The 27,178-nt window shown below is 34.3% G+C and overlaps 1 protein-coding gene across 2 annotated transcripts; it reads right to left on the bottom strand.

Annotated features, from left to right (window-relative positions):
* Positions 1-63: 63 nt before the first annotated feature.
* Positions 64-27,178, bottom strand: LOC108742593. 2 transcript variants are annotated; one of them, XM_018477861.2, is made up of 7 exons: positions 26,712-27,178; positions 15,896-16,141; positions 15,444-15,556; positions 4,481-4,911; positions 4,172-4,346; positions 1,298-1,584; positions 64-430 (listed from the first exon to the last, which is right to left on the bottom strand). In XM_018477861.2, the coding sequence occupies exons 3-7, from the start codon at positions 15,525-15,527 to the stop codon at positions 334-336; spliced, it is 1,074 nt and encodes a 357-aa protein (XP_018333363.1). In that variant the 5' UTR covers positions 15,528-15,556; positions 15,896-16,141; positions 26,712-27,178; the 3' UTR covers positions 64-333. The 2 variants fall into 2 exon arrangements, with proteins under 2 accessions (XP_018333363.1, XP_018333362.1); XM_018477860.2 differs by lacking the exon at positions 15,896-16,141 and having other exon boundaries at positions 26,712-27,177.

Here is a 27,178-nt window from a genome sequence, read left to right as displayed (position 1 = left end):
TTTTTTTGGTGTAGACGTTTACTAAAAGTTAATACAGACTTAGAAATAATTAATACATGTTAGTTCATTTGCAAGAATAATTTTAATGTACAAATTTACATAATTTGTTACATACATACAAGTTCACTTACTTTGTTACATATTTATTGTTAGACTAGACATAGTGCTTAAAACGTCATAATTATTCTTGAGGTAGAAAAAATAGCATGCAATTCATTCGATGAAATCAGTCTTTGCATGTCAAAATTATAAAAAGAAAAATAACTCGTTGCGTTAATAATTACAATCTTTAAGGCTAGTTTTGTTTTAACATAGATATATACAAATTTTCGACTATTTAATATCTTTTCTTCTCCACCAAGGTATTCCTTGCTGTTCAACAACCGCAGATCTTTGAGGCACATCTTGCAGAACAACATTTGATTGTACTCTGAAATAAAAAAAAAATAGGAATAGGCAAATGCGCTATCAGAATTCCAATTTAATGCAGGTAACATTTTGAATAATAACAGCAATCAATATGCATTTTACCCATATTTTGTTAATTAAATGCAAAAACTGTTTAATGTATTTTTTGTAGCAAAAGTATTGAACAATGTATACCATGTTTTTAAAATATTAGTTTGTAAACAAAACAAAAAGCAGGATCTAATATCGGATTATGGGGAGTATATCAACATCTACTGATATTTACTGTCTACTTTTGTAATGCCCTTGTCAAACATTTGAAACAATATCAGTAGATGGTGATATACTGTCCAAAACATACTTTTATAAGGAGCAACTTCAGTTTAATCGGTAATTGGTCGAAACTACCTACAGCTTACTAATGAGAACTAACAATAAGTTCGAAATTGCGATCCACGTCTGGTAAGTTCGTGGCACATGTCATCTTCGCCACTAATTTTAGTTATACACTTATTAATTGTTAATTTAATTGAACATATGGATTGCAAACACGAGAAATCCAACGATATGAGAGTGAAATTGGTATTGTTCAAACTATTAATTTTACTTATATTATGCTCTCCGGATATTTCACACATTACAAGGATGACATGTTTTTAACTCGCCATTTTAAACCTTTTATACAATCGAGAAAAACGTGGTTTATGTCAAAAGAAATACTTATAAAAAAGCATTTTCGTTTTTCTAGAGCCATTGCCTAAAAGTAACATCAAGAACACGATAAACATCTGTGCTAAAAGGTTTTTATCTACATTATTTGCATTCGCTCTTTACAAGTACAAATTTAATAAACAATCAACCTAACTACAAATTATAGAAGAATATTTACCTTTTCGCATGTTCAACCACCATTAATGGTTGTTGTTGATGAGGGATGATCCTTGTTTGCAGATTATCGAGGGGAATTGGCTGTCTTTTGGCGTTACGAAGTGCTTTTTTACGTTTGCGAGCATTATTACGCGCGTTGCATTGTATGCCCAATAAAAGAGCACTTACTAGTGATAAAAGGGCCCCTATATAAACGAGAACTTGCAAATTTCTCGCAGTGGATTTTCGAAGAACTGCTCCAGCTATACATAATGATGTTCCTATTAGTATTCCCATCGTAAACGCTACCTGAACAACATATTTTCAATAAATAATAAAAAACAAAGTAATAGAAAAATAGGCAAAGTAATGAAGATACTAAAAATTTATCTCCTTTCTACCAAGAACTAATTTGTAAAATTCGGCTTTTTGGAATGTAGCTTAATAACCAAGAAAGCAGAGTTGCTGTTGTTGTCTAAACCCTTACAGTCCGGTCAAAATAGATTCATGGTTTGCAAAAATTCGCATAGAGCTGAAAGTTTATATAGGTATTCAAAATATCATTATAAATAAAATATCAAGTCTCCATTGATCCTCCATGCCCAAAATATTATATTCAAGGTCAAAGGTCACAAAAATCGGTTTTTCGCATTTTACTCCTAAACGGTTATTTTTATTATAAAAATAACTTGTACAAAATTCGTAAATCATAAAATTTTTTACAAAGATATCTACTTTTTTCGTATGAGTAATCATCCTTGAGATATCGCGAATTAAAAACGATTTAAAAGTCGTATCATACTTAAATGCACACATTTTTATACATATACATACAGGGTCTCCCATTTATAATAATAAAAAAAAACATGGCTTCCTGGCACAAAATACAACAAAAAATGTTATACAATTTTTCAATCCAGTGACAATTGAGCTCGCAAATTGTCTTTGTAAATTTGAACGTACAATTTGTTTCATTACGGGCCTGGATGTAGGCGACTAATATTGCTCAGCTGATCTTGGGGGGATGTAACAAGTACCTACCGGGAAGAAGCCGAATGCACTTCCACCTTGTAAAAAAAAGGTAAAAGTGAAAAAGAAGAGCGTACCTTTTATAAAGTGTTGAAATTGTCTGCCATTCGTTTTAATGCAACACTGATAGCGACGTACCCAGTTGCTGCGAATTTTGGCCAAGATACCGGGAATATTCCGAATTATACGATAGGCATTGGAATGTAACTCACCACCAACTGACGCTGGGTGGTGAGGGTTGTTTGTGCACAGCTTCTAACTATTCCGTAGTTGTTAAAATTTCTTTTCTGTGTAAAAAAACATAATACTCGACGTCATCGGCTACATTAGGTCCACTTCAGTTTACGATCATGGGATTTTCGATTGTGATAGGTACATAGTTTTTCTAACATGTTTCAGTCATCCAATGGACCTTAACGCGAGTGCATTTTCTTCGGCTGATCCGTAACTTAATACCAAACATAAACAATAACATCACCCCCAAAAAGCAGCTGATTCCGACCTACTGAAGGTGAATTTTTCTACGATCAGCTGCCAATCGTAATTAATTTGCTGTGTTGCAATTGCAAAAAATTGTATCAAAAAGTTTTTCTGAGGCACGTGCCAATAACGGGATGCAAAACTATATCTGCAAACTTCCAACCCCAGTCTTTTACGTCTGATTCATTACTGACCCATAATTGTACTTGATCGTATACACGAAATAAGTGTTGAAAAGCAGCAGCAGCAGATGTTGGAGGAAGACAAGGTAGCAGTATTCTTTTATTTTTCGTGTATTTTTTACAAAACTTAATCTATCAATTAAATGATTTTTCAAATAATTTAAATACTGTAGTTTTACCCCTTTTAAAAAGTGAACGAAGGTAGTATCGAAGTTATTGCATGTAAAAATAAAATATGAACTTGGCATTTTGGATATGCTTTGGGCTGCAGTTAAACTCATCACCATCATAAGATTGTCAGTCCTAAGACTGGTTGGACAAGTACCCCACACTTTCCTATCCTGAGCTAATTTTCGCATTTCCCTAAAACTAGAGTAACCCATATCCTTAACTATTTGCAAACAGTAATCTAACCTAACCTAACCTAACTCCTGTTTCTGCCTCTAATATGTCTCTGATTAGATCTTCATATCTGAGAAGGTGTCCTACCAACCTATCTCGCCTATTTTTTATTGATTTCCATAGAGCCCTCTCTTCTCCTATTGTTTCTAATACCTCTTCATTTCTAACCTTTTCTACCCACGTTATCCTCATCATTCGCCTGTAACACCACATTTCAAAAACTTAAACTGAGAAAAATATATTTTTGTTTGTACTCGAGTACATTCAAATATATGTATATACATGACTCACACAAACCAGTACTGTCGCACTTTTACTTCTTGTACTGAGCGTTTGATGACGTATACAATGGAATATGGGTACATATCAGTATGTCTGATATTTGAACTCGCGATATCACAAAAATGGTTACTCCTATGAAAAAAGTATAGATATTTTTGTAGAAAATTTTACGATTTACAAATTTTGTATAAGCTATTTTTGTCTAAACGACTAATTAGTGATTAAATAACAGCAAATTACTATCTGGGCGATTTTTCGATTCTAGTTATCCTGCCAACTTTATACACTTAACATTAAAATATGTAAAATATAGTAATAGTAGAATGAAGATTCGGGCTATAGGGCCGTTGTCTAAGTGAACTATTCTGTCCAGACGTTTCGTCAGCTACTGCTACTGCTGGACAGAATAGTTCACTTATACCACGGCCCTATAGTCCGAATCATCATTCTACCATTGATTCCGGCCGTGAAAGCCTTTGCTCTTAGCATATAGGAAGTAGATAAGTACAATACGTATTTACCTGAAGAAAATAGTAGCAAACATTTTCAAATGTTTGGCATCGACCACCACAACCATCGACGACAGCACTACCTATTCCTGAAGAACTTAAAGAACTTTGAGGTCTATCAGATAAACGCGACAAACCACCCCCTCGAACTGTTGGTATTGTAGGGGCACCTGTACTATCACTATGTCTGAAATACAAACAAAAATATTAATTTACAAAAAACGGTTGATGAAAAAAATAAACAAAAATTGCATAAGCTGAATAGGCACCTTTGGAGATCTATCTATGCCGAAATGAAAGGAACGGGAAACAGTCGCATACCTTTGAGATCCATCATGAAAATAGGCTTCACATGGACTGCTTTGGTTGGGGTACACCTTTCTCACGTCCTTTCTAATAGATGATGTGATTCTATTTTCTTTGTACAACGGTTTCGCACCTTTAGGATTACGATCGGAAGAGTAGTTTCTTGAGTGCCTTTTTGGCGATATTTCTTCATAATAGGGCAATCTGGTAGAACCGCTGTCGTCCGAATACACACATTCATTATTCTGAGATTTATTTCGACAATGAGAATATTCTTGATTACAGTTGTAATACGTATTCGAGTCGGTGAAACTTTCTTCGCTTACTCCTGTATCATAGGGAGTAACATTTTTGTAGGCGCCACCCCTTCGATCACCTTTATTTGTTGACTCATGCGACTGATGGTATGGGTGGGTATAGGTGTGCGGTAACGGTAATGTTGTGCCCTAAATATACAAAAAAAATACATTATTTCTCTTACTTTATTTAATTTATATAAAGGTGGAATCGAATTATCAAACAATCGGACTATACAATCAGTTCTCGACATTAATGCTAGGCAGCGAACATAATGACAATGATTACATTGGAAAATGTTTTAATGAACGGCATTCATTTTTTTATCGTTATCTAATAAAAATCGGGATTTGTTGAAAAAGACGAAGTGGGCAAATTTGAAAAAATAAAATAAGTAAAGATTATTAATTCACTGGCTGACATTTTAATGAAAATAATTTATTGAACATCACGTTACAAGGCTTTAGCACCTCTCACGGTGTTTGCAATTTAAATATGGAGGATATGTTGAGGGTTACTTATACCGTAATGTGTGCAAATTTCAGCCTTATCAAGGAAACGTGCAACTTCACAGGTTTTTGCTATTTGTGATAGAACCACTGGACCAATTGAGTTCAAGTGGAGCTTATTTTGTTCGGCTTTTAAACCTATTTTTAAATGAGTTCAATTTTTTTTCAAAACTGATTTTTGTAACATTTCTCAATCTTTTTTGCAATCTATGGATTTTTTTTTTGTTTAGGTTGCAGTTAGTTTGAGGGTAAAGCACTATAACGTAACTTAACGTAATATAGGTATTATAGAATAACAGAAATATACATAGCAATATTGAAATTTTACAGAAACAACTTAGCTGTGATTCGTTGTATGCATTATTTTGAAGTAACAATATATTTTCTATGCTTCTAATGCCTGACAATTAACCAAAAGTAAGACTATAATTTCCACGCTGTTCTGCTATGGTTCATGCATCCAGGCAAACCTAATCCTAACACCAATTACAATCAAAAAAATTGTTTTAATTTTTTCCTTGGGTGACTAGTTAGATAATACTTTATATATATATATATATATATATATATATATATATATATATATATACACATACGAGAANATTTCTTTCATCCTTTAAAGTAATCAATACTAGGTAGGTACCTATCTCAAAATTACTTTTAATTACAGTTAAAAAAAACATAAATTTGTATAAATTTTTGTAAATGAGTACTTTGAAAAAGACCATATTAACTCGATAGAATTCCATTAATTTCGTTGTTTTGCTTATGGGTTTGTTTTGCCTGTAAGTAACTGAGATTATAAATAAATAAACGCACGGCAACAAATACCAGATTTATGTATTAAAATTATTTATATCAAATTATCTCTAAACTCGAAAAATAAAAATAAGTATTGAACATTACATTTTTATTTATAAATTAGTCGTTATCTACAATCTTTTACAAGAAATTCTAAATTTGCCCGTTTTACTGAATCATGATACACATTTTATTTTTATAACATTACTTCTCCTAAACAAATTTCAACAAACAAAGTAAGTAAGTATAGACTTATATAGCACACATAATGTGGTACGTTATTTCTAGATATTTACATCTTTATTTCAAACTACCTTCAATGCCGAGCCATCCGGTGGCAGAAGAAAATAGTACATTACGTACCGAGGGAAGAAACAGGGTTTTTTCAGACTGCATGTGAATGGCAAACATGCAGTCTGAGATAACCCTGTTTCTTCCCGAGGTACGTATACTACTTTTTGTCATGTTTGTGCGGAAAGCTCGTTATTAAATTGATAGTTGGCGAAATAAGAGTAAATGATTTAGAGGTTAGACATTGTCTTTGAACAACTGATTTCTGCGCATGCCCATAAACTTCAGCGCATGCGCTCAAAAGACTAATTTCATTGCCTCCCGACTAAAACACGGCTGAAAAAAGGCCATTTCTTCCCTAATTCATAGCACGCAAAACGAGCTTTCCCCGCTAACATGACAAAAAAATTATTGTATCACTCCTTTGATCTTCCCGAAAATGTCGGCTTCTTTTGCAACTTTATGTGCCCTGAATTGCTATACAGGTAAGGCAAAAAATTCGTCGAACATAGAAATTACACTATATTTCTTTGTCAGCATATATTTATTTATTATGTCAGACAAGCGAAAATGCTCAAATTGGTGAATATCTAGAATATACGTACATATATGTTTTTCAACCACGTCTATCTGAATTAATATTTCCTGCTTCTAGAAAAACTTTCCTAAACTAATCAAATATTAAAAATCTTTTGTACAAGCGTAACACCCTTCAAACGCTTTAAATTGCATTTATTCAATTCTATTTATTTGAAAAGATACGAATTAGCCTTTGCCATGTCATATTTTTTAAAAAATTGACAAGAATTTTCAAAAACAAGAAACAGGAAATTAAACCTGAATAGTTAAATCAAAAATCGAAACCTGCAACACGTTTTTGTGAGTATGTTGCTCGAAGGGAGGACAGTAAAAAAGACGATTTAAATCGTCCAGCACTGACAGACAGTTCTTTTAATGAACTTGACAAGATATCACGATGTTTATTCAAAAAAACGTGGGCGGCCCTAAAAAGATCAGTTTAGAACGGGCACAGCGAAACTGCACTCATTCAAGTATCTTGTTTTTTTTTTACATACAGTTTTATAATGTCAAATTACTTTCATAAAAAAACATTAAAACAGAAATTACTAAAGTATCTGCAAAACAGGCTTCCTCAACCGCTACCATTAAAAAATGTAACATTCTTTATATATATAAACACCTCAAAAAAAAATTAAATGATACACATAAAAAATATATAAATATAAAAAATTACATTCAACAGCACGCCCAATAAAATATATCAATATTATTATATGTAAACAGTGTAATAAACGCCATCTGTAGAATGCTACATTTCGTGGGACGTTTGTTTAAGTACAAATACTAAAGAATATAGTGAATATAAAATAAAAACTTTTTAGGACCAGTATAGCAAATCAATAAAACGGCTGTTGATTTGAGCATTTTTTATTATAAACTATATCCGAAAGAAAATTAAACATCAATAAAATTTAGTTCGAATTTTTTCAAAATATCGTAAATAAAGTAAGTTGCGATTCCATTGTTTGCACAGTTTATGAGATATTACCTACTTCCTTGTAGTATTAGCAACTAATAAAACTTTTTATTGAATTCTACTGCCTAGAACATATCCTATCGATTATGTGAGTTATTTTCAGTGAAGTATCAACATTGATACTAAAAAAATTACACTTCAATATTAATTGACTTTAAATGAAATGTGAAAGTGGATAGAAATCCATCTACTGTCGGACACTAAAACAACAATGGTAATAAATAATATCAATCTGGCTTCTACTAAAAATTACAAAGATTTTTTCACCAAAATAAATGAATGTACAAATAATAATGAAATAAAATTATTTATAGAAAACAGCCGCAAGTGATTAAACAAGAAGTTTCGTAAGTAATAATTTCGTAACAAGCAGTAATTTTTTAGCTGTTAAAAGAAATAGCTTACAGAATTATGTATAATGTTTATTCGCGCAAAATACCTAAAACGCCTCCTAATGGCCTTCATTCTTGTACAGTTAATTAGAATATAATTAGTAAAACAATAAGAGCTAGTAGAGTAAGATTAAAAACAGTGTCAGATTTATTCTTTTCTTAAATATAGGGCACTTCACTTTGTGTCACCCCCTCCCTCTTTTCTACCAACTGTACCTGTATTGATCACTCACTCGTAGGTAACAACTTACTTAGGTTTTTGGAACTATCCATAAATTACGTAATTATCAATGTTTGTCCCCCTTCCACGTAACGAGACCGTACAGCGTTTCCTGACCCCTCACTCCACCGTTAGTAACACGTGTATTACAAATATTTTTTTAGGTCTCAATGAAGGAAATGATTTTTCGAATTCCAACAATTATTTAATTTTCAAATATTCAAGTAACGCATGCATTAACCGCCTTCCACTTCCTACGTAAACATGACAACCAGATGGATTTTGCGTCAGGTACATAATTTATGAATCGCCCCTGCATTACAATTTTACATATTTAATACCGGTTTTTATATTAAATATATGACTTCCTATATATCAAAGTTCGACCATTTCTTCTAATTTTTCGTCTCATTTAATTTATATTCGCTCTTTTCCTACTTTTTCTTCCCTTGCATACAATACCGCTTGCATTCTATTAAAGGCTATCTCTACCTCCTCCTTGCTAGATGCTAATGCTGCTATATCATCTGTAATCCAAGCATACTAATCTTTTGCCCCTGTATATCCATACAGTTGCCCTGCTTTTATTGATCATGTTTTCGATGTATAGATTAATAGGTAGCAGTGACACACTTCAACAAAAAGAAGTAGCTCTGTACTCGCTAACGGTTAATTTATAAATTCGAAAAAGATTGTTAAAGGTGGATGTCTGGAGCGCGGCGCTGTGCCTGCGAAACATGGACAGTGGATGCGGCGGAAAACAAAAGGTTAGGGAGCGTTCGAAATGAAGAATTATTAGAAAGAATAAGAGAACAGAGGACCCTATGGACGTCAATAAGAAATAAGCAAAATAGGTAGGTAGGACACATTCTTAGGTATGAAGGACTAGTTAAGGACATATAGAAGCAGAAGAAGTTAAGAGGAGTAAGTCCAGATTACATTACTGTTCCCAAATAGTCAAGAATGTGGGATGTTTTAGCTTTAGGGAAATGCGAAGATTAGCTCAGGATAGGAAAGAGTGGAGGTGGAATTGGAAATTGGTTCCAAATCAACCAAAAAGACCATCAAAGGTACAAGTACAGACCTCATACGGTTAGTAATCTAACTTGAAATGTTGAAAGGGATTGACCTTTTCATAAGAATAACGCAATAACTACACAAGTTAATCATGTCTACAATCCATTTCAATTTGTTAGAATTGTGACCTTGAAGAAATCTGCGCGAAGATAGAAAGAATACATACTAGACGTGAGCAAGACAGAAATAGTTGGAACAAGCTTGAACGAGCAGAGCTCTCGATGGGCGGTCTTAGGAGATCGGCTAGAACTGTACAGTACTAGACGAAAATGTTTAGCAATTTCTTAAAAAAAAATGTATATAAATTAATAATAGAAAACAAAGCAAAAGTTTTATAGGTGTATAGAACGTTAAGTTAATTCACTTGTTATTATTTTTGGCTTAATATGCTTTTAAATATAGCATATTGTTAAATTTTAACGAGGCAGTTTAAATAATTTTGCAAATGGTACTATACACTTTTGTCTAGTTTTCACTCGAAGATCGGTGGAGAAATGAGCTCCGCAGACAAATATGATTGAATTTGGAATTATGCTACGGCGCATCCTAATAAAGAGAGGGGGCATATCTCTAACTTCTTGAAACGAACAGTAGTGGCGTGCAAGTGGTGTCTTAACACGCAGGGTGTCGTCACGGCTTTCAATTTCTTTGTTTAATAATGCGCGGTATCATATCTTCTTGTTATCCTTTGGATCATGAGCTCATATTATCCAGTGCATTTCGTAAAGTCTTTCGAAATCAACCAACAAATGTTCTGTACTCAAGCGTAATAATTTTCTGTACTCTATACAGCGCGTCTGCCGAACCGAAGTGTCAAACCAATTCTATTGAACAAAGCGTCGGCAACATGAAAAGAAACCATCTTGTGCCCATTTTTTGTTCGCCTCACGTCACTGTCTTGAGCAAAATGCCCTGTTGTTTCCTTATTATTCATTGTGTACGAAAGATCATACCGTTCAATAATAAACCCTCCGAAATAACGAAAAACTAAAACTACTCCAAACCAAAACTCAAATCTTTTAAAAACTTCTTATGTGACAACATAATGAGAATTAAAAATGCTTCGATAAATAATATACCTACATACATATTTTAAATACATTATAAAAAACCATGGAAAAATCGAAATAAAAAAAAGGAAAATCAAACGAAACAAAGATACATGGATATTGGGAAATGACATGGAGGCTTGACTTAATGTTACTGGTTAAGGTTGCATTTTGAATCAGTGAAAGTCAATTTAATAATTTAATAATATCTTTGAATAAAAACTTTACTAGTCAGACTGAAATGTTTCTAAAAAAAGTTAATTATACATTTTAAGTTAAAATTGTTAGAATTTCGATTTGAGATAGCCATTACCCGTCGTAGCTTAGCCAGCACAATGTATGATAGAGACCGTCATGCCTGAGAAGATGTCTTACCAACCTATCTCGCCTATTTCTTATTAACTTTCATAGAGTCCTCTGTTCTCCTAAATACCACTTATAACTCAAGAAATGCGATGTTAATGAAAAATGATGATACACCATTTTCAAAATTTCGATAAATTTCGATTTCGAATGACATCTCACTCGACTATTATACATATATGAAATAGCGGTTACATATTTTGACTTCGCTCGCAATGTATGTGATAAGCATTTATAACACAAGAACTGTAACTCTGTTAAAAATCGAGGAATTAGAATGCAATTTTCGCAAAAAAGTAAAGAGCAATTTTCCATCATTTATTATCATACATGTTTAACGATGCACTTCGTAAAAGTTCTAAACGAACAATAAAAATTGCATTTATAGGCGTGAATTTTTCGAAGCTCCAGTCCAAATTCAAGAAAAAACTTTTGAATCTCCATAAAATAGTTAATAGTTTCAAAACAATCCCTTGGAGTGCCTTGCCGCGTAACACCCTAGATTGCTTACCTATACTATGAACTCAAAAATGGTGTACATCAGACTCAATTCTTTTTCGCCCCTATTCAAGGAAGTCATTTGATCTTATTAAATATTTCATAGTGATTTAAAGCCTTTCTCTTAAATTTGTATTAGCGTTGAAAAATACAATAGGTAATCTCGCTCTCATATAGGTACGAAAGAATTTCTTTTTTCCAATGAAATTTTTATTGTTTGTTTAACACTTTTATTAAGTATAAAAGAGAGAGTAGTATGCGAGACATCTTCCGTCTAGGTTTTATGACAGATGGCGGAATTACCTCCTTTGGACAGATGGGTACCGTTGCATACAGTGCATTATCTAAACGTCATGCTCTTACGCTGCTTTCACACATATGGTTTTTTGCCGTAGTCGTGCACGGCAACGGTGCCGTGTATAATAGTAATACATTGGTTTATATGCAAGATTTCACACAACACGGTTTGCTGCCGGAGCCGTACACGGCTGCCGTCGCAGCATCGCATGGGGACTTCAACGGCACGGTGCCGTAGCCGTGCACTGCAACAGTGAGACAAGCAAGTGTATAGAAGTATTCACACGGCAAAAATTGTTTTCAGGATCGTTTTTCTCTCTGAATTGTGCAGTTTACAGAAGAAGTTATATAGTGTGACGGATAATAACACCGCTATATTTAATTTAAAACGTATTTGGCTAAACATTATATTACACCCTTTTGTAAATATTTCTACTCGAATTCTTTTGTATCTGTCTTTCTGTTATTCTCTGTGAAAATATTTGGAACAGTGTATTCAAATTCTTTTGTATTCAATCGCATATGTGTGTCCTCTTTTTGTAAATCATCTTGCAATTTTACGCATAATTCATCGAAACTCCTAATGGACATTCGAAAATAATTAAAAAAAATTGAAGCTATCCTCTCGTAGCTCATGAAATAATGTTACAAATTCACCCATCAATTGTCTGTTTTCAAGTAGTGGATGAATCCAAAATTTTCTTGTTTTTTGTGTTTTTCTGCGATCATGCCATATCATTAGTAACAACATGCGTTTTCTTTGTTTCGTCCATTTTGGTCACATATCAAACCAAAACTAAACCCGAAGTGAAAAACCGTGTGCAGTGTGAACGCAAAGCAAATGAAATTACGGCACAGCCGGCACGGTTGCCGTTAGAAAACCGTATGTGTGAAAGCAGCGTTAAGGATTTTAAGGTTAGAATGTATGTGTCCATCAAAATAAATCTTGACACTGCCAGTAGACATTTAAGTACGCCCATTCGTTGCAATTGTCTAGTTCTACCTCGAATACGTCAATACTTGCCATTTTTGATTTGATTATTGGTATTGGTTCATGGCGTTACGCGATCTCGTGCCAAATTTATATTATTATTATTATTACAAGTAATTAAAATGTTTTTATCGGTAAATGAAGTTCTTGAATTTATTAAGCACATTAATACCGGCAGATTCTTTTTTGTAGAATACCTTGCTCCACAGCCCTTCGTTGTATCAAAATCCATTATTAATTATTAAATATTATATCCAGTGACACATACGAATACGTAACAGGAATAATTATATTGTTCCACACAGAAAATCTATGCATGTATTATAACTATTAACACATAACATCCAGACTAACTAATATAAAAATACGCAAGTTACACACATGCAAGCATTTATTGTGTAGTGAGTAAACCTTCTCCCGTAAAAGTGAAATGATTATAGTTTATTAAACACTTTGATTTACACAAAATTTTTATGTATTGCTACTCAAGTAAAAATAAAAATGAGCCGTGATGTAGATGTGGACTATGTGTGTCGCATCACTGTGGTCCACACGAATAACATCCCAGTACAGGAGGCAACTGATTCAAATCTCCAACTGTTAGTACAGATATACAGTATCTAGTAATGGATAAACATATCTAATTACATATACTACCTAACCTAACCTAACCTAAATATCTGATTTATTTCAAAGCATAGAGTTATATCAGAACCAATTAGATTAAATAAACTCAACCGAATTTTATATTATTTTCTTTTGATTATGTTGGCGTTAATATGCTTCGATCGGCACCTCAACAAAGTCAAAATCAATTTTTGTTCGCGAAATATCGATCAACAAAGAAATGACTACAGAAAAAAGATGTCAGGTAGGAATTGCAGCGGACACTAATAAAGAAATAGTACATTACGTATCGAGGGAAGAAACAGGTTATTTCAGACTGCATGTGAATTGCCACCATCGCCTTTGGCTCGGGTCTGAAACAACCCTGTTTCTTCCCGAGGTACGTATACTATTTTTTGTCATGTTTATGCGGAAAGCTCGTTATTAAATTGATAATTGGCGAAATAAGAGTAAATGATTTAGAGGTTAGAAAGCCACTGTCATTGAAAAACTGATTTCTGCGCATGCCCATAAACTTCAGCGCATGCGCTCAAAAGACTAATGTATAGCACGCAAAACGAGCTTTCCGCGCTAACATGACAAAAACATTACACGAATTAATGTGCAACAGAAAGAGATACAAACAAGCAGAATTTGAGCATGTTACCAGAATTGGACTTTAGAAATATTCCAACCAGGCAGTTATAGAGTCGACCCTTGTCCTATGCGCTACACCGCTTACTATTACTGGATTATCTCTTTACATTTTGTCTGTACTACTCATGAAGCATTCCCTAATTTAATAAGGGTGTGTTCAAAACGTAACACATGACTACAGTCCTAACTGGAATTAAGGAAGAAGATACACCCATTCACATAGATATTTTTTTGCGGATTTTGCCTATTTTGATCGTCCAAACGCATCATCATCATCGTAAGGTCGTCAGTTCTAAGACTGGTTGGACACGCACCTCGACTCTTTCCTATCCTGCGCTAATCTTCGCATTTCCCTAAAGCTACAGCAACTCATATCCTTAACTATTTGCGAACAGTAATGTAATCTAGGTCTACCTTTGCCCCTCCTAACATCCGTTTCTACCTCTAATATGTCTCTGACCAGACCTCCATGCCTGAGAAGGTGTCCTACTAACCTATCTCGCCTATTTCTTATTGACTTCCATAGAGTCCTCTGTTCTCTTACTCTTTCTAATGCCTCTTCATTTCTAACCTTTTCTATCCGCAGTATCCTCATCATTCGCCTGTAACACCACATTTCAGACGCTTCTAACCTTTTCTTTTCCACCGTGCCCACTGTCCATGTTTCGCACCCGTACAGCGCCGTGCTCCAAACATACACCTTTAACAACCTTTTTCGAATTTCTAAATTAATTGTCCAAATTATAAACATAAACAGTTTGTAAGATGACAAATTCATACTAATTAGTTTCCGTTAGTCAAAACCTGATAAGTCTACTAATAACTAATTATTTTATTATGAGTGTTCATCCTACAATTACCTAACAATTGCGCTTTATGATTTTTGAACGAGTTTAACACACAACACCACTTCCTATACATATTACATGCAATCATCAAGGGGTGACATCATCTTTTGAAAAATACGACGTGATATAAGCAAATTCATACACAAATATTTTCAGCAATAAAGTAATATAAAACTTTTGAGTATTGCTACGCTGTTTTGAAAGTTCGATTAGTTTAGGACCGGTTTCAAAAAAGCAGAATACATTTTTAAATACATGTGATTGAAAAGACATATTCCACACGTCCGCAAAATTAGGCATTTTCGCTCATTCGAAATAAAAAGACAATATGTAGACAAATAAATGTGTAATTTCTATGTACGTTGAACGTTTTACCTTATCTGTATCACATCTTTACAATATTTTTTGAGTTATGACTTTTATCAAAAATAGCTTTAAAAGGCCAAAATAAGCTTCATTTTAAAAGATGATGGTCCTTTTTCTTGCCGCATAATTGATATTATTAGACAGCAACATACATTTACCTGATAGGGGTTATCTGAAGTGGGAAGCTGATGGTGATGTGGTACACGAGTGGGGTGCTGTATGGGGGTTAAGCGGCGCGACATCAGGGCGCCACCTCACCATTTCTAAAAAGCTGCAACAAAAACATATGTAGCGGTAAGATTCATAGATCTAATGTATATGAAATGTAATGAGGCATTAACATGAAACGAAGTTTACTTATAAGTTTTCTCTTCCATTTTATATTTTCATTAAAGTTAACGAAAATTATGACATATTTAATAAAATTTTATTCTTTCTACGAAGAACGTTTCACTATAAATAGCGTAAATAAATAACAACTCGTAAACTTTCCACAAAATTTTGGCGACTTTATGATACCTATAGGTATTAAATCAATCGTCGTCATCTCTAACTTAATTACGTGAGGTGCTTTTCTTTTTATTTGGATACCTCTCTTCCTCATAATTACATTTGGTAAGATGTGGTGGGATCTTCTTTCCCTCTCGAGTGAGGTTTACCCGGCCAAAATGAGGCATCCAAAACCAAAACTGTCTTTATACAAAGACAAAGACTTAACACGCAAGACCAAAACCAACACCGAGACTATATCAGCAAGACCAAGATCAATATCAAGACTACAAGTATTTAAACAAGACCAAGACCAAATAAGCAAGATCAAAATCAATACTAACACTTGGTCTTACTTTGCTCATCACTGCAATTAAATGAAAAACATTAGTTATAATTAAGATTATCAGACAATTCTTATAAGTAAAATATCTAATATTGTAATATAATTTTCTTATAAGTAATTATGTTACTTTATTATACCATGACGTTCACTTTAAGACCGTTTCCCATCAAAGAAGCGCATCTCAGGATAATCTTAAAGGTACAGTTTAATGTATAATGGCTTATGAATACAATTAGATTTCCAAGTCAACACGTTTTCATTTCTGAATAATTACGCAAACAATTACTTACGATTTAATTTTCATTACAGGCAAAGCGATTGTAGTAATGAGACGTTTATTGCCACAATACAATTAACGTAGTGGTAAAAGTTAATTCCAAAATTAATTCACTTTAATGTACTGAAAACCTTACAAAAATTCTTCTCAAATTCTCAGTACGGTTAACGGTATTAAAAATTACATATTTCGCGTAAAATCAAGCTTTAGTTTAGATTCAGCTTTTGAGTATTTGTTTCTTTTTATAATTATATATGGTGGACCTATTTGTAAGTTTATAACAGTTTTAATTGGAGTTTTCTCCATTGAAAAGTTAGCAAGTGCAACCTACAAACTGTTAAGTGGCTATTATTGGTGAATTCTCATCTACTGCTTAACATTTTCTGCAAATTATAGTAGTTTAGTTATACTTGCTATCCGATCATGTAAAGGTAAACTTGGATTTAATTCCAAATGCCTAAAGTGGATTGAGGTGTCTGTGTGGGCAAAAAAAAGATCCAAAACTAATTTTGGAAAAGAATAGATAATGTTACGCACAAATGTTATTTAAATTACCTTTTCTTGTTTTACTACTCTTCCCGTAATTTCGGGTAAGCAAAATTAGCAGAAATTAAGTGCATATTTGACATATTTTTAGTAAAAAATTGATACCTATATTAACGGCATATTCAAATTCCAACAATAGTCATTTGGACAAAGGAACAAATATTTTTGCATCATTGTATAGAAACACCGCATAATTTTGGGTATGTTTTATCGCTATATAGGGTTAATATTCAGCATATATGTCATAATTTCATTGCTTGGTCTTGGTCCAACCACAGTACATCCCTGGCCATAGTGCCCGTTGACGAGCAGTTGTATGCTTAGCATTCGGGAGGACGCCGGTTCGATTCCGGGTCCGTCTGCCTTGGTCCAAGTTTTTCTGTGGTTTCCTTGGATCACTTAGGCAAATGCTGAGGCAGTAATATTCCACAGATAATCTTTCATTCTCTTCTGTCTTCATTTCGTCCGTCTCATCTTTCTCACCCGAACCACCACCCACCCATTCCTACGATTCCTGAAAGCAGGCTGAAGAGGGCCTTCTGCCCTACCTTCCGGCATAGTCCGGAGGGACTGCCCGCCCAACAGCATCACTGGCTGGTGAGAATGAAACACCCAAAAGTTTTTTTTTTGTAAGGAAGTGGTGAAGCATTCAGGCATCAGGCAGAGAATGTTGGGTGTACCAGGCAACAGTGACTATCCTTTGGCCATCCAGCTTAATGGCCTTCACAAGCCCTGTGCTTCAGAAGAAAACCGCATATAATACTTTCTTCGTTGTACGTTGTTTCTCCACTGTGACCAACGTGGGTTCATCTTCAAACACACAAACTCTGCTTTCTTGACGCATGGGAACATCATAAAAGGAAATATAGGTTTCAGTACCTGTAATAAAATTATTCGGTGACTTCCGTTCCGTAGCAAGCAGCGTTTCACGGCTGATTCTCAGATGTTGTGCTTTCTAATTTTCCGTAAATATGTTGACACCCAACGCGCTAATAATTTTATCACGCTCAATTCTTCATGGAGAACTTTTCTAACTGCCGTAGATCCAACAGTACCTTCTATAACGGTATATATGCACCGATTATCATCCTCAATCACATTTTGAATATGGGCCACATTTTCAGGGGTGTCAGCGGGACACGGTCTCCCTGAATGTTCTGCGTCATGCAACAAGCTCCGTCCACGGCGAAATTTTGTAAACCACCTAAATATAGTCGCCTATGATGGCGCTTCACTGCCAAATGTCGGTATTCAGCAGTTGCATACATTGTTGTTCAGTTAGACCCACTTTAAAATCATACATCATCGCACGGTAATGTTCTCGATTTAAGTCCATGTTTCACTAAATGTAGACGATCGGTACTACAACGCAAATAGCACTAACAGCGAAAATCATTGTAAACACATTTACATAGATTCCGTAATTCCGATAAATGCAGCAGTTACTCCCTACAACTCAAGCTGTTGCCACATTTCAAAAATTTCGGCGTGACCCTCGTATTTATACCACTCGGTATATATATTCGCACTGTTTATTTATATATATCAGCTGTCCAATACTAACTAAAGCTGTCGTCTAGAGCCTATTTATATTGGGATCTCAAAGAATCTTTATCCTTCTCAAATATTCCAGAACTCCTGTTCAGCAATGTACATGTTTGTACGTAACATTTCCTCCTCCTTAAGGATGACTCGTCCCAGATCATAATCAGTCCTTTCTTCAAAGGGTTATGTAGATACCTGCAATTATGACCCATTTGGCATACGGTCATCAAATGGAAGTAACAATCCACTCTCTTACAGTGGGCGAATTCTCGTTGTAGATTGCCCATACATACCAAAATCTCTACTCCGGTGTACCGGAACAGAACCTAACATGCGTATTCGTACTACTCTTCAGTTCTATCCATCTAACTCACAATATATCCTTGGCATAGTCAGCTTCACAGTATTAATGGTTAGATTCCGGTCCCTTAATACAACCAAAGAATCCCATAACGAACGGTAGGTGGGTTTTCTAGACGATTATTTTTTTTGGTGACAAGGCAGTAGACAAATCGATTCACATCCGGTAAATTTAGCACCTTTCTTCCAACTCGACATTTCAGCGCCGAGTGCCGGCCAAATTTCTTTTTGAATACCACAGCTATTCCGCAGTCTATACTCAAGTCTGCGACCACACGATGAGCCACCGAGTATTCCTTTGAGATTGTGAATAAGTCATGAAACATTTCAGATGTGGCAATTCATTCAAATGAGCTGCCGACATTACGTAATTAGCGCATGAGGAGGGAAGGGCACGCTGTCGCTTTTATGTTCCCTTACTGGGATGCGCATGTAGTACATTTCCTACACCTGTCTTTAACGTTCTTCTTCCAGCTCAGCTAGTAAAATCGCTCACGTACTCTTTCAAGAGTCTTGTTAATTCCAAAATGTCCTCCCAACGAACCATCATGAAAGGACAGGACTTCTTTCACCGAACTTCGTGGTATGATCAGTTGAATACTGCTCTCACTACTATCCTTGTTTTCTACCACCCGTTTCAGCAGACCATCTGGGCCCATAACGATTTCACATCGATAAATTTAGTAGGCACTTCGTCTTCTTTAAGTTTTACATTCTCAGAGCATTCTGGGGACCAACCCAGTCTTATTCTGCCTTGGTGTTATCAGGCAGAATATTGCTAGTCCGTGATGCATTGTTTGCAGTTTTCCGGGCATGGTCTTCTTGTGGCTATTTCCATCTAGGTGTTCTATATCAAAACTGTATTCTTAAAGCTTTTCTTTCCAAAGTGCTACTTGACCTTCAAGACTTGGAATTTAGCAACTATTTTAGGGTGGCGTTATCATACCAGATCAAAAAGTTCTTTCCACATAGATACTTGTAGTCGTCTCTGACAGGTTTTCCTATATGCGGGGTACGTTCTCTTGAGCAGCTTCTTCGCTATTGCAGGCGACTCTTACGTATTCCAATCTTCCACAATTCCAGCACCATACTGGTCTTGGTTTCTTATTGATCTTACTTAATACTAGGCGAATAACGCCTTCAAGCTAGTCGTCCTCAGATCCATGCTACTCATTGCCTCTGGGAAGCCTACTTAGCGACATCATATTCCATATTCATAGACTCTCCAGTTGATATAGCTGTTGTGTATGTCTTCATCCCTCAATCCATTGATAAACGAGTCGAAGACCAACTTTTCGAAAGTATCGTTGGGCATATTTGAATAGGCGAAACGAAAACCTTGCAATATTCGCCTCATACTCTTGCATGCTTTTCCCTATTTTTTAACGCCGATTTCATAGTTGGACGTGACAGACTGACTTCAAGTGAGCCTGACCGTATCGCATTTCCAAGCATTTCAGTAGCTGTTGGTATGCTGTTAGTTCTCCAGGTTATAGTGTATTCAAAATTACCTCAACGCTATCACCTAAGGCGCAATTAAGTGCAATGGCCTTTTCCTTCGGTTATCAAGCATAGTCCCTAAGCCTATCTCGAATTGTGTAATGAAAGTAGTGCATGATGTTTTCCCGTCAAACTTAGGTGATTTCGCGAATACTCTGGAAGGAACGGGATGTTGCTGCAACCTAACCTAACCTAATCAGTTTTAAGTTGAATGATTATGAATCGAATGCAATTGGTCCACGTCGATATAATTTTTCGTTCTAGAGATAATCGAGTACTGTTGGACACAGGAGCACCCACAATCGCCTATATTGGCGTAAACATTCCCCAAAAATAGTGTGTAGGTGGGGCGGAAAGTTTTAGGTCTGTCACCATTGTCGCTAGTGTTGTGCTTTAATAAGCAGTTTCGGAAAATTCATTTACAAAAAAAATTAGCTCTAATATAAAAATCACCACTACCAGAGCAAAGACAATAACGTCTCTCATACGCGCAACTACCGTCAATTCTTGGGTATGGTACTTCCGAAGGAAATTCATACCTAAGGCTATGGAGTACAGGTCTCCAGCTACCCTTAACGAACTATTGAAGGACGATGTTAAAGGCAAGTCGTCACTTGAATAGACGCCTGAGGCAATCGCATCTTTCGACGCTACCAAGAATGACTTAAGAACCACATCGCTTCTCACCCAACCGGAAACTGATACAGCATTGGGTATTTTTGTGATGCGACAGTCGAGTACGATAGGCACTTTTCGATGCAATGAAACAATTATGGCACAGAAGCAAACACGTTCACAATATACACCCGATCACAAGCCAATATCAGATTACGCATTCAAAAAAAGACTTAAGCCAATATAAATCAGTAGATAAACAACTGTCGTCCTGTCTAGAAAGATTAATTTTCGCACTTTCGTCCTACTGTACATGTGCAATGAAAATCTTGCGCAGCATCCTTCTTCATAATGACGTCACAACTAACAGCTGTTGTCAGCCATCGCTAGCTATGGCGTTGGATTTCGCCCCCTGTTCCGGGTGCTCCACCACCCAAAGGCCCTCTTTTTGCCTCCTTGAATTATTACTGAACTAGATGACAACGACGGGAACACCATTGAAATCCACTAGATTTCTGCCAATCTAGAGGCGCCGGAACTACTAGTCACCCAGCCACGGACGATATCAAAATCACACACGGAACAGCGCAGTCGGTTTCCATACCGTCCGCAAGTGGGGTTTTCCTAACTTAATAGGTGACATTGAGCTAAATACAGTAACGTGAAACGCAAAAAAAAATTATAAAAATATTCATTAATGTAGAGGACACAAACTATTATTTTTGTCCTCTGAAAAATAATAGTTTGTGTCCTGTCGGAATATAACACATTGAAAGGTCCTCTAGTTCTCCTCACTTCTCAAAATAAAATAAAAAAGGAAATTAAAATAATGAATACGATTACACGTCAGTTTCAATTCACGACTACCGAGTTTCCCAAAATGAACATATTGCAAACAATTTTTCTTTTAATACAATGTAAATACCCGTTCAAATATTTGTATTAAAAATTCTTTTGTGTAGGTACATATTTCAAATTTTTCCATGTTTGTATTCTCTGTGTAAAGCATTTTTACATGCAGATTCCCATGATCTCCTTCAATGTTTCAACTTCACTTATTAACGGAATATCGTCTCTAATTCTCATTCCTTCGCAATTTTAATTATATGATGGGTTTTTCTTCAGTGATTTGTGAGTAATAAGAATAGTTAACGTTTATGTTCTTAATTAGAACAAACGCGAATCGCGATTACGATCTTACACTCTCGATAAATTACTAACTCCACTGAAGAAGCTTCTAAAAAGCGAGTTTATGTAATATCCACGTTGAGGCAGTGTATCGCCATCTGATAGGTATTTGCTGCTACTGATGCTTAAAATACTTCAACAGCAGCAAATAACCACCAGTATTTTTTAGCTTTGACCAAGTTTTTCTGTTTTTAAGTCAGATTTTCTTCTTCATGATCAATACGTTGATTTGATTTTATTTTGAATAATTTTCAATTGTAGACAGAAGACGTACTTCTGAAGATGATACAGTTATACACATACTTAATTTCTTTCATTTATAAAAATTTTATTGTTTTTAATTATTCTTCCTCTTTAACATTAGGACCGATATTTTCAACTTCGAAAAGCATTTAAACTAGAGATACATCGAATAGTGACTTTTTCGGGTAACCGGGGACTCGGCAAAACCAGTACGATTAATGGTTCTTGTCTTCGTTCTGACGGGCATTCCATCAAAGTCCTAAACCGTATTAAGTCTCATTCAAAAGGTTGCCTATACACTAAAATAATAAAAATGTTGGCGGATTTTCAACGAAAGGGTTGAGTTAGAACCGTTAAAATAAACCTATAATGTTTATAAACACTAAAAGTCATAGGCTATATATATTGATACAATAAAATACCTATCATTATCATGAAAAAAGTTTTANAACAACTAGTTAGCTTGATTCCAAAAATTCTTACACCGATAGTTAGACATTTAATAATATTAACCTGTATATAAATGTATACAATACACCGTACTTTTGATTTTTGAACATATTTTTTGCAAGCATTTATCGTTTTGACTGGACTATATTAAACTCATATATTTTCAACGAAAGGGTTGAGTTAGAACCGTTAAAATAAACCTATAATGTTTATAAACACTAAAAGTCATAGGCTATATATATTGATACAATAAAATACCTATCATTATCATGAAAAAAGTTTTAGGCGTGTTTTATCTTAATCATCCGAGTTATTTGCAAGTAAAATCATTTTTAGAAATGAGGAGGCAGAAAGAGCGGAAAAGTTTATAATCGGAAATACCCTTTAAAAGTTGTGTTTTCAAACAGGAAATCTATTGTTTACCTTGAGTGTGATCCCGATCTCAATCTTTAAAGTCATTTGTAGGTCAAGACATTTTTTTAAAAGCGAATGCATAGGTTTTTGACCCCTTGCAACAGAATGAACACAAATTTTTTTAAATTGAATGATTTTTATTTTTAAGTCGGTATTGATGAGAAATTATGAGCAATCAATTTCAAAGTTATTTTCGTTTACAAAGTTTCTCGCTGGGGTCAAAAATCTTCAAACATACATAAATACAACTTTTATTTAGAACATTTTCGGAAATAATAAATAAAATTTGATCAAGATATTTCGAATATTTGATTGTTCATAATTCCTAAAAAATGCGGACAGAAAAATTAAATTCAAACCAAGGGTATGCTGCCTCCATTGCTGGAATCAACAATACGCATTGCTATTAAAAAAAAATACGACCTGTAAATTACCTAGAGATTGCATAGTCAAGGTTACGTTTAAAGTCAGCAGCTGATTTTCCCTTTTGAAAATGTACAACTTTTGTCTAAAAGTTTTTCAAAATAATGAGATTCAAAGAAGAGACCTTAAAATAAATTAATGATTCACCCTGTATAATAGTTAGTAACTGTTAATGCATACCTATAAACAACATTGCAGTCTCCTCAATAAATTATATTTTAATTAACCTCTTAATTACTTATAACACTCTAATTACAGAAAAATGAGTCATAACCAATACAGCGATAGTTCCTGCAGTACAGTTGGTAAGAAGTAATAATTAAAGAAGTGTAACTATTTAATGCTGATAATAAAAATTATAAAAACATTAAATAAAATAATTAAGTAGGGACCTAATGAAAACAACGTAAAAATTCCAGAAAACAAGGTTATATGTACAAAATTTTATGTGAATGCTTAGTATTATTGATTGACAGTACCACAGCTAAATATAAAAAAACAGTAACAATAAAATTGAGTATTGAATGGTACACAAATAACAAACCCTTCAATTTATTTATAACATCCTAACCTATTATAGGTACAAATTTTAGAAAATCTTAAATAATGAGCTTGTTTTTGAAAATAACTGTATGTAATTATATATTTTTGGAAAATCCGCATTATGCCTAATAAAAATAAAAAATAATGTACCGGGTGTCCCACTTAAAAAAACACGTCTGTCACAGTGAAAAAATGAAAAGTGTGCTAGAAAAAACCTTACTACGCAACTAGATTCTACGGAAAAAGAATCTATAAGAATACGTTTTAACTTCTTCGATAAGTTCAGATATAACTGCGATATTACTATTCAACTCCACCCTGTATTTCCAAAACCAAAAAGGATCTGAAAATTCTGCTGACGCCATCTTTATTTTCACAAAACTTTAACACGCTGTCGCGAAAACCGCAACCCTCTATCTTTAAAAATAAGAAAAATACTCGGGAAGTGCCGAAAATGGTATACCCTGCACAAACTAATATAATTTATAATATATATGTATATAAGCACCATCCAGCAATTTTAATTTAGTTCGAAGATACATATATTGCTATTTAAGAATAGTTGTGTATCAAAGGCATATTTTAGAATTAAAATAAACTAAAGCTGTTAAAAAATTTTGTTTGTATTAGGTGCCTACTTACCGTTGGCGTTTATTTCAACCTCATTATTTTTTGACGGTAACGTTTGGTATAGGCAATTTATCGTAGTCATTCCGGAAGCACATGTGTACATGCGAATGTTTGTTCATATGTCAAAATTTCAACGACGTAAATTCAACCGGCTAAACTTTCTAGTTTGAAGCGTTTTGGTGCCTTTTTTCTAAATACAACATTTTGAAAGCACACAAATGAACCTACAAAGACATCTGGTTCGGTAAATTTTTCTAAGAAACGGAGTTGACGGAAGTTCACAATTCTTAAAAGTCAGAAGCAATTACAACGACAACAATTTGTAGCCAGTCAGTACTCGAAATAACGCAATTAATTCAAACCAGACACATACCAAACTTTTCCTTGACACCCGCATGGGATGTTTTTCAAATTAAACATCACATCAAAGATAAAAAGAGCTGCTACTCAAACTGTTAAATTTTGTCTTTTATGCAGATATACTTACATATGTACGTATGTATCTACTATTGTGAACAATAAAAATAAACAACTTACATCTTCAACTTCAGAAACCAAGGTAGTGCACAGCATTAATCGTATTTTAAATTTCATGTATACAAAATCAGTTAGGTACCACATGATTTTGTATACGTGAAATTAAAAATATTAGTAAAACTACCCAGTTAGTCAGTATAGTATGCTCTTGTAACTTTACCATTGTAGGTACATAGTACTATACCTACATAGATCCCCATTCAACTTTTAGTTTGAAATCTAACAAAGCAAATAGATGAAATTAAAGATGCTACTTTCCTATGTACTATGACTGTGTAAACTCGGAGTCATCTAAAGTGGCGACTGAAGTTACAAAACTTCCAGAAGATTTATAACCTTATTTTGTCGAATGGGTAACATCCACAGTAATAAGGAGGACGGTCCGAATTTTATTTAATCCTTTTGAGTTTATCTTTGTAGGTAAAATTCAGCAAAAATTATGTACTATCTGCTCAATTCCCATATTTCGATACAACATAGTAGAATTTATTTGAATCCACCCTTCCGAAAATTTTTAAACTATTTTGAGCATTGTAGGCACAAGTCCATAAGAGAATATAAAATGGGTTTCGTTTGAAAGGTCTTATAAAGTGGTAATTGCGCTTAGACATGACTAAAGGCGGTCTATTGTTGGCAGTTTTATTACATGAGCCGCCACTTTGGACGGTTCAGAGTTTAGGTACGGTGTCTGTTCAGATTAAACTGTTCACCAATCTACCAAAAATTTCTCTTGCTCAGTTTAACGGTTTAACCAATACATGCGATACTTTGTACAAAGATGTACCAAAGATAAGTTAATAGTTTTTATTGATAGGTAGACACTAAAAATAAACTGCTATTAAATTATGAATATTTCAGTGCAATTAAACAAATAAAAGTAACCCCTTTTAAACGACTAAACTGTTGATTTGTACGGAATGTTTTTCTATACATTCCCATTTTTCTGGAGGGAACGAAGGTCCATTGAAAAATGTTTTGCTACATAGGTACTTATACCTATTCTTCGGAATGGTACAACCGGGAACCAAAAATATTGAGAAACACTGCTAAAAGTAGTACAATAGTATAATATATGGATAGATATATTTCAATGGGGCCTTTCTTAGAACAAAAAAATATTAATAAACAATTAAATAAAAATCAGCATCGCCATTATAAATATCATACCTACCTACATGGCATTTTTATGGTAATGTTCAAAAATAACGATGTTATTATACACGTTTCATTATAATAGCTTATTACGTTTATTTACATATATAAATAAACTATACCAATCGTAAGAAGCACACATGATACCTACGAAGGTACTACACTCACCTGTAGTAAGATTAGTTTCCTATATCCATCGCTTTATGAACAGGCTTCTTCATACCATTTACTATATTCGATCACGCCATACTTTTTATATACTTTAATGTAAATTACGATTTTTAACTATCTTCAACAAACCGTTACAGAAACACACAAAACTATACAGATATTTAGTAAACTGAACACAAACACTACAAAAGTAAAAGCGTCGAGTTATTGTGAATCATCAGCCACATCACGGTAGATTTTATTCGAATAAACTGCACTTATCGGTAATACTTGTTATTAAACTTTAACATGCTGATATGAACACAATCGCTGAAGTATTCACAACCTTTCCCAATTAACATTCCTTTGTTTGTTATGTTAGGAATCGAAAGTTAAAATTAAAATTTTCCTCGTTCGCTTGCCACACCACGCAAGTCTACTGCCACACACATACCAATACGACTACTACTGTAAATCTGAAACTG

This window comes from Agrilus planipennis, unplaced genomic scaffold (genome assembly GCF_000699045.2).
Source record: "Agrilus planipennis isolate EAB-ADULT unplaced genomic scaffold, Apla_2.0 scaffold204, whole genome shotgun sequence".
Classification (NCBI taxonomy): domain Eukaryota; kingdom Metazoa; phylum Arthropoda; class Insecta; order Coleoptera; family Buprestidae; genus Agrilus; species Agrilus planipennis.
Note: the sequence above shows the minus strand (reverse complement) of the source record. Positions and strands in the feature narration are given on the sequence as shown.

Bases quoted from the DNA above. Each gene is read 5' to 3' on its own strand.
- LOC108742593 (XM_018477861.2), bottom strand. From the start codon at position 15,527: ATGTCGCGCCGCTTAACCCCCATACAGCACCCCACTCGTGTACCACAT. The intron at 4,912-15,443 runs GTAAATGTATGT...TTGTATATTTAG, and splicing joins CTTCAGATAACCCCTATCAG to GGCACAACATTACCGTTACC. The intron at 1,585-4,171 runs GTAAATACGTAT...TATGTTGTTCAG, and splicing joins TTTGCTACTATTTTCTTCAG to GTAGCGTTTACGATGGGAAT.